The 13,611-nt window shown below is 35.2% G+C and overlaps 1 protein-coding gene across 1 annotated transcript in view; it reads left to right on the top strand.

The window, feature by feature from the left end:
* KCNH7 (potassium voltage-gated channel subfamily H member 7) overlaps positions 1 to 13,611 on the top strand; it is a 236,540-nt gene that overhangs the window by 160,031 nt on the left and 62,898 nt on the right. The window contains exon 6 of the mRNA XM_037398689.1: positions 591 to 805. Coding sequence (XP_037254586.1) covers positions 591 to 805 — 215 coding nt within the window. The remainder of the gene's footprint in view (positions 1 to 590; positions 806 to 13,611) is intronic.

Here is a 13,611-nt window from a genome sequence, read left to right as displayed (position 1 = left end):
TAAGTTTGTGATACTCCAAAATTACAGGGTTTTAGGACAATGTTAGTTTAATATTTCCATTTATTAAGTATGGAGTTACTGGATAAATACACAGGGATAGAGCAGGGATCTACTCAATCTTGCATCTACCAGAAGGTGGTTTTGAACTATCATGTATGCATGGGCAATGGTATGGATGTGATAACAGCCTTTGCTCAGTCCAGTCAATCATGTAATTGTGCATCTTTTCTCCACTTTTATAAACAAATGAGTATATAGTCTTTATATTCAGCCAGAATTATAATGGCGAATACCAGCACACCCATTAACATGAAAACAAGAATGGATGCATTTTGTACTTTGCAATCCATTGACTTTATAAAAAACATTGGGGGCTATATGTAAAGGAAATTTCATGTTTACATCCAATAATAGATTTGATTCTCGTTAACACTAGAGTTATTTTTAAAATGTAGGTAATTTTTACTACTAACAAACAGTATAGTGAAAAATAGCTTTTAACTACCCCTTTAACATATCCTACTTTAACATTAATGATAACTTATTTCTCTGCATTTGTCAAATACTAAATATCTGTTCTGATTTTTCAGGGCCTTTTAATCATATCAAGTCAAGTCTGTTGGGATCCACATCGGATTCAAATCTCAACAAATACAGTACAATCAACAAAATTCCTCAACTCACACTGAACTTTTCAGATATCAAAAGTGAAAAAAAATCTTCATCTCCTCCTTCTTCGGAGAAAGCAATTATTGCACCTAAGGTGAAAGACCGAACGCACAATGTAACAGAGAAGGTTACCCAGGTAAGGTAATACCCATTATTCTGGTTCCTTCCCAGTTTTGTGGAGGCAACTATCAGTGCATTCAGTAGATTGTTACTCTTTTCATGAATGGTTTGGATATCTCCAAGACAATCTGAAGTATTTGAGCCATTAGATAATACTGCTAACAATTAAAATTTTTCAGTTCTCCCTTTTCCAATGGAAAAAAGCTGTAGTATGCACCAAGTGCACAAGTCAGTCCACTAGTTCCAGTGATTCCTGTCAGTTATAAATGTTAGTTTCATTTTCTTTTCTTTTTCTCAGCTTCATGAATTACTGATTAGTACAAGGCACAACATGATAACAAATGGTAGGTGATTGTGCCACTGGTAAAAATATCATAGTTACACGTTGTAATTTCTGTTCCAGTTTTTTGGGTTTTCATAATGCTCTTTCATGTGAGTATCTTTTTCATATGTGTATGTCAAAAAGGCTGTCAAAATGAACCAAAATGAAAAGCAGATACCTTTACACTGGATGCATGATATATTCTGTCATACTTGGGAATGAGGCATACAGTTGAAACAAAACTGAAAACAATTCAAGATAGCATATTTCTTCACTCTAAGACAGACACAATGTCCTCTGAAGACAACAGAATTTTTCAGCTAAATTCAGTATCATTGTTATTTGTGTTGTAATGTCAAATGGAGATTGGTGAGGACAGGTTACCTATGTGCAACATACTGAAAAAAATACTAAGACGTGACACTATCCCAAATATCTTCTATGATCTTAGTAAGCAGACCATTGGCCCTTAAATGCCAATCCACTGACAGATGGAAAGAGGTTAGAAGTGCTTTACATTAGACTGCAGAGATTCCGCAAGGAAGATACTGCCAAGAGTAGCCTTTGACTTACTGCTGACCTGCCTTCCATAGACTGGACTGCCGCTTCTCTGCCTTGGCACTATGCCAGACATTGACCATGCTCCTACTCCCTTTGACAGTTATAAAAAGGAAATGTACACCCTCCTAGAGAAACAGAGATAAAAGTTCTATCAGTTCTATCTTGAGATTAGTTAGTACCTAAAGAGTAATTGGATTTTATCTTTCATATATTTTGTCTTTGATAGCTAACTTGAGTCTGCAACCATTGTACTTTCTTCCATGGTCAGTTGTGAAAGATTTAATCTCTTCCAGATCCATTTTGATATGTTCTAAATAATTCACAATAGTTATACATAGAAATCTTTTCACAGATAATATGGCAAAAATATGGCAAAAAGTCAAGTTACATTAAAAAGACTAATTTCTATAAGTTATGTAAGCATAAATCAAGCCTGATTGTGGTGGGTTTTTTTCCCCCGAGATTATGACTATTTAATGCCAGAGTGCCAAATTTCTATGTACTAATGACACTGTTACAGGGTGGGGGGGTGTGAGGGGTGGACAGGTTGGTGGTGGTGATGGTGGTGGTATGAATTTTAAAAAAATCTGTTTATTCTCTAAACAACTTAGATGTTATGAAAAGGTCCAATAGAAATGGCTTGGACCAGCTAAACCTTCCAGGAACATTGATACTAACGAAATTCAAAATTAAATTTGAACTGCTCTATAAAATCTTTACACTTCACAAAAGACTTCCAAATTAGTTCAACATTGGTTTATGTCCTTTTCTAGAACTATCTCAACCAATGTGCAGAATACATTTTGTTTAGCAAGTGCTGATAACATAGCATTCATCATAATTGGAAAGAATTCATCACAGCTGTTCCTTTTTCTCTTATATTCAGTTATCAATGTTTTTAGTTGCTGTTGCAGCCTAAACTCTAGGATTAGGAACAGGGAGAATCTCCTAGGAGGTATAAATGTAGGTCTACTGAATTTGATAGTCAAAGATCTAGTTAGCTAGTTATTCATGAATTAGATTAGAAACAGACGTTTAGAAGACAAAAGAGGCTAGTTTTAGTTCTGTTTATGTTTTTAATCCCCAGTGATTTCAATATGTTTTATAAGAGCAATTTGAAGGTTCCATTGCATGTCTGCCTGTAAGTACCTTTGTAAAGCTTTTCATAGGCCCATAGATCCATTTTGTATCTGCAGAATAGTGCAAACATGGTTATGGAAAGTTTGAACACAGTGTTTAGAATAGAATATGGCAGGAACATCAGATGAGCTAATTAGGATATGCTCATGCTGGCACAGTCCTCTGATACCTAAATCTGTGAAATAGCATTAAAAATGTACAGAGAGCAATATGACCTATTTAATCTATGGGACAATATAAGTAAAAGAGCAAATGAGTATAAAATGGGCATGGTAAGTTAAAAGGTCATCCTTAATCAGAGTAGTGACATTCTGAAATAGTCTTCTAATAAAAGAAGTTAGGGCAGGAATTCCAAATGTCATTAGACAGAGTGTGAGAAATGTAGTAAAGGGATAGATAACACAATGTGCTTTTCTGGGATTGCAGGATTTAGTGACATGGAAGGCCACTTCCACTCACATATTGCACCATTGAAACACCCATCCATCTCTTTCTTTTTATTCCTTATTGTGTATCTCTCTCCCTTTCCTTTCCTCAACTTTTATGACAAATGTGGTCATATAACTGCTATAACCTGACATCTTGCAACTCAAAATACAGAGACATGGGTTTTGCTATGCAGCACACTGAAGTATCAATATCAAACTATGTATCAGCGTCATAGCACGCAAGTTTTTCTTTCCAGAGATAACAGCTGTATGACTTCTATCATATCCACAAGCTGGAGAAGGAATTCTGGTAGTGCATACAGTAAAAGAGGATGGGATGGCACATAGGTAGAGGAATAATAATGAATAAAATGAAATTGCTGTGGCCATTGTGTTTAGAGGAAGTTATACAGTTTCAGAAAGCAGTTAAAGAGGAGTAAGATGCTTTAGAGTAAGATTTTAGTGGAATAAATTAGGAGCAGACAGGAGAATAAAGTTTAGAAAATAATTTCAGAAGGAACAGAAGATATTGTGGGACAGTGGTTGATACTTTGAATGAAAACTATGAACTTTGAAATACAGTGGAGAAAACAAGATTTCAGTGCAAAATTTAATAAATAAGCAAATAAATATACAAATTCAATCCTCAGCATGTTATTTTTTTAAGTATTACGAATAAATGGATCGTTTCAAAAAGTGCTAGGTTATACATTCTACTGCATAGTCCCTTCCAATATTGTCTTACTACTTAATAGGAGTGTTAGGACATTATGTAGAGAAGAAAATTGCCTTAAGATAAAGCTTGCAGTGAAGTGCTGCACATGTGTGGTCCTGAATAAGTAGATACTGCGATCGCTTGGCCTTTCACTTGGGTCTTTGGTGATCAAAACTCCTTGTGCAGGGTAGCATAACATCTTCTGGATGCCTGTTTCTGTATAAAATTGACTTTTACTCAGAGGAATACCTCAGTAGTATCCAGATAGTCCTTATTGAAAAAATGGCATTGTCAAGTTCCAATACTTTTTTTTTTGTCATTTGTCACTAGAATTAAATTTACATTTCCATTCCACTTTATTATTTTTTTTCCTTTTGATGTTTCACATTCTAATTTCCAGAGGTGCTAAGCTAGACTCTCTTCTAGAAGAGTCTCCACTTACTTTTTTTCTTATTCATTTTTTTGTCAGTCTGCTTAGGGGGACAGTCTGTTCAGGGGGACAGTCTACTTTCTGCACTCTTTTGCACTAATAGGTTTAGTTGGGGTCCTGCCACTGATCGTTAGGAAGAGACAAGTCTTCCCAGAGACACAAAAAGTAGACTTTTATTAAAGAAAGCAGTGGGGCAAAACTTTTACATCTGTCCCATAACATTTTTGACGAATTCATAAAGGAGAATTCCGGCCTTAAAATTACAGTAAGTAGAAAGCGTAACAGTAAGCAATTTCATCTTTTGTTTAAATACTGATTTATTTTAAATATTCTCACACATCCATTTCCCACTGATGCATGGCTCCAAAGCTCTAACCTCTGTTGTGAACAGACTCAGGGCAGTGTGAAGATTAGAATAGTCAGTTCCTATGCTTATTTTCAAATAAAAGAGAGAATTCCGGAATACTCACAGATTAACATTGGCAACAAACAATAGCTGGCCCCGTTAATAAACTTTTAAATTACTGGTCTTTTTATTGTATTGTTTAAGAAAAACTGTTTTGTGGCCCCTAATCTTTAATGTTCAGAGATTATTGATCCCTTGAAATTCTTCAGTCTGTTGAGATACATCATGTGGTTTCAAGACCGAACACATATCTGTTGTTTATGATTTGTCTCAATAACTAACTTACCAGAAAGTAAAACTCTATGACCTTTAAACTTCTCATAAATAATAGTTTTCACAACAGTTTCATCATCCACCCACCTGTAGGAAATACATACACCCAAACTGGTTATATGGCTGATCAAATGACAAATACACACTTCGATGGGCTACATTTTAATTGGGAGATTGTAATCTGATTTTCAGACCCACAGCTTTTTTGAAAGTGGAGCTCTCAGTGAAGGGGGGGTTCACATATGAAGTGATAAAGCTTGTAGTTTCACTGCACATTTTTGTAATCTGGCCAGACTCTATTCTGCTCCCCAAAAGATTAAGAAATAAGTAACAATATCCCCTAAAGCCAATCTCAGCTGTTGATATAAAAAGAACTATTATATGATCATGACTTCAAACTGACCTTCAGGTTTTCAGGCTAAAAGAAGACCAGCGTGTAGGACAGAGAGGGGCCATATAAGACCTAAAAATAAACCAGATTATTGATCTATACATTTTCAGCAGTCTGATTCAGCTGACACACTGTGCTGTTTACAACTTACACACAAACAACATTTCAAGGCTGTTCATTTTGGAACACAAGCTGATATAAAGCAGCAAATTGTGAATTAAGGAGAAAAATCTTGATATGTCTTCCAATTACACAGCAAGGCATACATATAATAATGAAACTGGGGGATAAGCAGAGGCAATATTCCCTAGTTACTATACAGAAAGTTTAAGTTATTGGTTTCTGCTGATGTGAGAATCTTCTTTTTTTTATAATTTGCTATTCCTGTTCTCAATGATCAAATGACATAGCTCATACAGGAATTATTCCCTTTGTTTGCAGTCATACTTAGCACCCTCATGCAATAAAATTTCATCTTTTATTGTCATTATAATTAGGCTTCATAATTACTATAGACATAATTATAGAAATAGTATAAATGTGTTTATCATCATTTAGAAGTGTGACAACACACTGTATGTGAAAAGAAAAAAAGCAGAGAACATCATGGTGATGGCAAAAGCAGTAAAAATAACCATCTCAGGATTAATCATTTACACCTGTGCAAAGAGGTCACCAAAACTGGAGTAGGCTTCTTTGCACCAGAGCAAGTAGCTATACAAAGTGCATGGAAGCAGAAGAGAAAGTCCACTGTTTTGATCAGTTTCAGAAGAAAACATAGTATTTTCCTGGGAATTACCTGCTATTGCATCAAGTAATAAAATGGCCAATATAGTTACAGATTCACAACAATTTGGAAAGATAAAATATTCATTCCTTCCAGTAGAGCCTCTTCTCTTTGTGACAGCTGAATAGGCTAAGGCATCTGAACTGCTGCAGTGTTTTGGGAAGATTTCACAACATATGGTAGAAATGGAGCAGTCGGAAAGCCCAGCTGCTTTGAAGCATGTAACCTGGATGCATCCTTAATTAGTCCATGTCCTTCCTCCACGATCTATTCTTATGAAAAACATATTGCCTGATTTTGCTGAGTTGGGAAAAAGTAACCAGTATCTTCTATGAATAACACTTTTGAGTAACCAATGTTTTGTGTTATCTCTTTGTTGTTACTGTCTTGAACCAAATGATCAGTGATCTGTTGTGTGATGCTAACATGAAATGGGGAATGGAGGATATGATTTTTTTTTAATAACAGATCATTTTCCAAAGCAATATTCTTCTTTTGATACTAATAAGTGGAGGGTGATAGGCAGACACAGGCTTTTAGACTGCACTGTAGTTTGTTCTGAAAATAATGAATTTGATGAATATGTTGAGGGTGTAAAAACCAGTGCCCTACAAAGCAAGTAAAACTGATCAAAACCAAGCTGCAGGCAGCACTTAGGCAAACCTCATTTCTCTAGACCAGAGCTCTAAACCTCCAAACTTCCACCTCATGGTGCATTGACCTTGGTATTTTCTAAACTCGGCAGGTTACTCAGTTGAAACCAACAGTTCTGACACCCACCAGAACTGCCCCACTATGAACTACAAGAAGTCAAGACCCTGCTTAGCTCCTGTCATGCCCCACTGAGATCCAGAGAACTGGCAGAGTCTTCAGACCCACTTGGTGTTCACAGCCTGAAATAATACCTTTCACACGTGCAGTTAGAGTTGCCTTAAAACAGCCATGAAAGAAGTCACAGGCTCTTTCACATAACCATAGAACCATACAAAAATGTAGTGTGGAAGAGACCTCTAGAGGCCATCTAGCCCAGCCTCCTACTCAAAACAGCATAACATCAGAGTTAGATCTGAGCCAGGTGATTAGTGTGTTAACTCAAGAAACAGTTTCTATGTTTAGGTCAGCATAAGCATATATTTTCCTGGAGAATATCACCCAGCAATAGAAAGCAATAGCAGCTAGTAAGCAGAAAGAGGGAGTGGAAAGGGCAGAAAGCTGTGGATATCATGGACCAGAGAGACCTGGCATTTTACAAGGAAGATTGCTGGTATAGCTAATGCTTAGAGTACTCACTTAGAAAGAGGCAGTCCTCAGTTGTGGTCCCAGAGTATTTTGCCTGATACTTATCTTGGATAAATGGCCATCTGTTAAAAAATCTACAAAAATAACCCTGGGTACCAGGGACTCAGACTCAGGATTCATTCCCTCCCTGTCTGAGTGCCCTTACCCTCAAACAGTCTGAATTCTGAACTCTGTTCTAATGCCAGACGCCTCACATCCTCACATGCACGCTCTGTAGTACCAAAGTTGGATATAGCCACAGATTGTCATAACCTGGACAGACAATATTTAGCATTTCCCTGAAATTACATATTTAACTATGTTAAGAATCATTTTCATTAGAAAGAAAATGCAGATATGTTCAGCTAGCAATTTAATATTAATTTCTTGCAAGTAACGAGTTTCCTTTTTAACATAATACTAGCTAATATGCAAAGTGAAAAACTGGTGGATAATTTGAAAGATTAACTTTTTCAATGAACGAATTAAATTCCCACACAATACTGAGTTAAACTGATGAATAAACTAAATATGAGAGCAGAAAGTTCCTGCAATTTGCAGCTAGTAATGCGACGATATAACTGGATAATTATAAAGCAGTTCTACTACTGATTAGAAACCAGATGGCCTCAAGCATATAAAGGAGAAACAGCAGCAAGACTATTATCTATTATTCTTTTGGCTTGGGCAGAGGATAGAAGAGATGTGATAGAAGAAGCATGTGGATTGGTTGGTTTTGATGTATTGACAGCTGAGGAAAATATTTTGTGGTTAGGGTTTGTTAGGGTTTGAGATTTTTTGCATAGGATTAGAAACAGAAAAAAAATGCAAAGACCATTAAACCCAGTCAGCACAGTACATTGTTTGATGAATTCTGAATGCCCTCAAAATTAATAAGCCAAACAAGGCCATTCTTCTCATCTATTATCTACCATGTGTTAGAACCTGGATGATGCTTTCAGCTTGTAACTGAGAAGTGCATACCCAGAACAGGTCAGAGATAATGCTTTTTTTAAAAAAAAACAACAACAACAACAACCAAAGAACGCTTCTTAAATTATATTGAAATATCAATAAAACCACAGTAAAGGAAAAATCAGGAACCAGTTGTATGAATAAAAACTCAAAGGGTCATTGAATCCCTAATACTATGTTTATGAAATAATGTGCTAATCAGTGTGGTAACATATAGTTTCAAAGCATTTATTGGGCTTTATAGGTGGTATAGGTGATAATAAGCACAAAAGTAATGAGCATAGCACAATAAATTTCTCTAGAAAATATTTACTAAAAATGCCGAGGTCAGGCCCTCTAAGATGTAAAAATATACTATAAAATTCAAATCTATCTGAAATAAAATACTGAAATTGCATGAATATTTGGTTGATATTCGTAGTACATAGAGAATTCAAAAAGTTTCTTCTTCCTGATATTAGGGTGGCCTTGTATTAATTTATCATGGAAGCTGCCATGAGAAGGTATGTTCAGCTCCAGACAGGCTGTTCAGAATACTACTACTGCTAAATGAGAAACATTTATTACATAGGAAGAAAAGTTCTTCATTTCAGTTTTGCATTTTTTTCTAATCTAAGTATCCATCTTCTTTGAAAATACTTCCACTTTATAAATTAATTCTATTAATTATGAAGAAACCTACTTTCTTGTGAAACAAAAGAACTGCTGTATGGTATGATCTTACATCTGTACCAATCTGTTCTGTTCAGAGAAGTTTAGTTTCACTGGGTTTATAGGTGGGTTAACAATGGAAGACTATAAAAGTATGTTATGAACATTATGAGAGTAACAACTTTCACTGCAGCTTAGTCTCTAAACTTGTTAATTCCCAGGTTTGGAAGTGAACAAGAATCAGTGCCTGTGGCTCATGCTTATCCTGTAGAACTTGTTAGAGGCCTGTTAATATATTTTGATGGATTTTGTTAGGACAGGATGTAGACTGCAGCCTCCTTCCAGGTTTTCAAGCAAAGCTTGAAAAGTTTTGGATACGATAGTAATTTTGACATATATTATGCTGTTTTCTCTTTTCTTTACACCTATAATATCAAGTAAGCTAAGGAAACTGCAATAGTGAATGATCCATTCAGCAGTTTACACAGTGTGATAAATTAGTTGATATATCTAGAAAACAAAGAACATTAAGAACGTTAAGGCTTACACTCGGGCTTCTGTAACACTGGGTTGATATTTTGATGCCAGCAATCATACATGTGATAAACCATAGTACCAAAAAGATTCCCATATGTACCTGGTCAAATCCATAAATAAAAGGTCCTGTTCTCTCCTGAACACGAGCTTCATTTAGCATAACATAGGCGAGGTAGAGCTTTTCAAGGAGTTACATTTGGCTCACTTAATTCTGTGCTAGCACAAAAATTTTGTTAGAGTACCAGAGAAGCTCATGGAGAATCATCACGAACATCCTACCATGTCTTACCAGAAATCCCCAAAACCAATATGTGTTTTTACATCAGAAAAAAAGAAAAATGTCCAATGTAAGATCCAGCTACTGACCCAGGAAAGGCAGCTTTTTATTGCACAGTTCTCCATGGTTACAACTCCACTGTTTTTCTCTGCCTAACCAGTATGAATTGAATGGATAGCTCTAGAAATCTGGATTGTGCTTTAATAGGTTGGTTTTGCTAGTGAAATGTGATTTGTGTCATCATATTTTGTGTACACGTGTATGCAATCTGTTCCACCTCCCCTTGCCAAATGGCTTTTTGGTTGGAATGTTACTGATCAAATGTGGTAGAAGAATGGGTAATGCACTAAACTTTACACTACAAGTGATGTGAAGAGAGGAACCTGAGCAGAATACTTAAGACTAAACGACTCCTTTAAGTGAACCAAGTTGGCATACGCTCATTAGGCATAAACACTGGAGAGCCACAGGGGAGATGGATGTTTCTAAATTAAGCTTTTCCCCAGCTACCAGAGCAGTTTCAATTGCAGTTTACACCTTTTTAAACACTAAGGGGTCTAATTAAAAAATGCAAGTCTTCTAGAAACTAAAGTTTGCTTATTTTGCTGTTTATGGAAAAAATATTTACCATGAAACTGAAGGTTAAACTTAAATATGAATGTATGCATAAGGATCTTTTCTCCTTTTCTCCTTTACTCCTGACAGTTACATCAGTAAGTACTGTAATCATAGAAGCAAACTATGAATCTAGCTGCTTCATTTTCACTCCACGCATTTCAGATATTCTTACAGCTTTTATGCTTTTCTTAAGCTGCATCAAAATGTTTGGTGCATAGTAAACCAGTCTAAATGGATCATAATGAAAGATACCTTTTTTATAAATATTGTGAGAAAGACAAGATAACATCAACAAGCACAAAATTTACTTTGTTTTGTTGTCATGCCATGAATAAATGATATAAAATCTTTTAAGTGACTGAAACCCAAAGCAATAATTTAAGCCATTATTACAAATGTGACCCTTTACGTTTTCTTGTCAGACATAAAAAATGCTTGTTAACAGCTTAGCATTGCCAGAAGAGCAACAAATAACTCACAATCTTTAGCATTTTGAGGGACAGCATTTTCTGTCTTCTTAAATAACACCTCATAGTGAACTTTAAGGAAGTAGGTTACACAACTTTTAATACTTATTCCGGCATTAACATTTGCTAAACATAGTCAGGTTTTAATATCTTCTTCTTTGATAATCTTTATATCACTAATTTAAAATTTAAAGTTCAATCAAGTGCATCTAATAAATCTGTATGCTTCTAAGTGTTGTTCTGATGATGCATTATCCACTAATATGAAAGTAATTACATACTGACTGGCAGAAAGAGGCTCCTGAGGTTTAGGATCTATAAGGCATTTCTTAATTTTATCTTGGAAAATAATGGATGGAATATGAACTATGAAAATGCTTCTTCTATATTAATATCTATCTTCATGAGAAACTAAATTATAGGTTAGAGATATTTTTCTAAATTAATACATGTATTCAAAATTGGTGAAGCAATTTTGTTTGACAGTACCATCCACATAAATATTATTTCCATGAAACCTGCAAAATTTCACTGAAATCAATCATGAGAAGGTTGTTTTATTGCTTTAATGCCATGGCATACATAATGTTTCTTGAAAATTTGAAGATTTTTGGTTACTGTGTATTTAAATATATTTAGCTGAATAGATTTACCTAATTATTTGATAGTCTTATGAAAAAGTGGTACTTCATGGCCTCAGTCCTGTAAGGTGCTCAGCACTCTCAGGAAGTCCCAGTGCTCTCAAATCCAAGTCAGATTTGAGAGCTTTTGTCATCAATGAGGAAGTGTGCTGCCCTATCAAATGGAGACTAATTGGATGACATTTCTTGAGGAATCTTTGTAAATCTGTAAGACGAGGAATAGTTTTGTAATTCTTTTCAAATGAAAGGTCAAATTACTTGATAATAAGGCCTGCCTCTTTGCTTTGTATTGCACTATTGCTCGAGTTCTCTGATGAACTATTACATTTCTGGAGTTTTCAGTGTGCAGGAAAATCATTATATTTATATAGTGCAAGCACTAGTGACAGTCCAGTAATTGTTCTGTACAGCTGCTACACTTTCAAGGCATCAACCCAGTCACTGTAGGCAGATGAGTCATGTCACTGATGGATACGTATACTGTGTGGGTGTGGGATTCAGCCATGGGACCAGATCTTAAACTGGTTCTCTGTTTCATCATATGTTTTAGATGACATGATGTAAAATATTATTATTGCTTATCTAAACACCACATTCATGAGAATAATGAAGACCTAAATAGAAAATATGGAGACCAGATGAGAAAGATAAACATAGATCTGTATTTTTAATTCTAAAAATACTGTGTGTGTGTGTGTGTGTGTGTATACACATATATATACACACACACAAATTTAAGATACATACTAGGAGAAACATCAAGTAAAAGCTTTTCTGCTGTTCAGGCTGTTCCTTATATATCTACCCCAGTTTACAATTATACACTCCAATTCATATATTGGTATCACCTTTGAAAAGTGTCTTTTAAAAGACATTCCATTTCCAGCTTAAATGCAACTTGCTATCACAGTACCATTAACATTGAAGCTACAGAAGGCTTAAAAGTCAAAACTTCAGCCAACAAGGACAGCAAAGAGCTGTTGGCAACATATTATTTGCTCAATGTTATTCCCACAAGATTTCCCAACAAAGGCTGGAAAACAGCATTTCTTTCCTCTTTTGGACAAAACAAGCAATTTGAAACAGGTGTTTTGAGGTAGACTTGAGATGACAGTCTTTCCATCTAAAAAGGCTTGCAGTTTCAGCTACACAAATTGTACACATTACAGTGCAGGAGATTAAAGAGGAATCAGAGCACCAGAAAGCAGGCATGCAGACAGCAAAATATTCACCTGTACCAGTGAATACATATCAAAAACTTCAAAGATTAAATTGTAACTAAAGTACCAAAGCCAGAGATAGAATGATTCAACCAATGTAACTTGAACAGTGACAGCAGCAGTGTTACACTCATAGGCGCACAAGACCTTTATAAATCAAAGTTGGTCTTTATTGCTAGTGGATTTTCCAATATCAAACTAGCAATTTTATGACAATATATTAAGAAGTTATGTCTAGGTATCAGAAATTTTCTTTTTCTTAAATTTTACCATCAAACAATGTTAATGTTTAACTTCACTGAATTTTTTTGGATATTTATTATAAAAATTACTTAACATTAAATCAAATAGATTCCACATACCACTTGAAACTTACACCTTTTTTTTCTTTCGCGTTTCTCTTTGCCTACCAAATTGCAGCTTCTCCAGAATATTAATTTACTGAACACCCAAAAACCCTTCCACTGTTTCTGTGTTTCAGTTAGGTTGAGAGTGCCATGAAGTCTGTCTTGACTAACTTAAAAAAGCTTTATTTAGTGACAGATTGACTTCTAGAATAAAAATTATTAAAATATGCTTAGATAAGCTTTGAGTTTTTGAGATTCAGCCATTAATAACAAAAGTCCTGTTTCAATACCTACCTAACATTACACTTGGTGAATATTTGGGCATAGTCAAAAAAAAAAATAATCTATTGTGCTATTT

Source organism: Falco rusticolus, chromosome 8, assembly GCF_015220075.1.
Source record: "Falco rusticolus isolate bFalRus1 chromosome 8, bFalRus1.pri, whole genome shotgun sequence".
In the NCBI taxonomy this organism is placed as follows: domain Eukaryota; kingdom Metazoa; phylum Chordata; class Aves; order Falconiformes; family Falconidae; genus Falco; species Falco rusticolus.
This window is presented reverse-complemented; position numbering and strand designations above follow the sequence as displayed.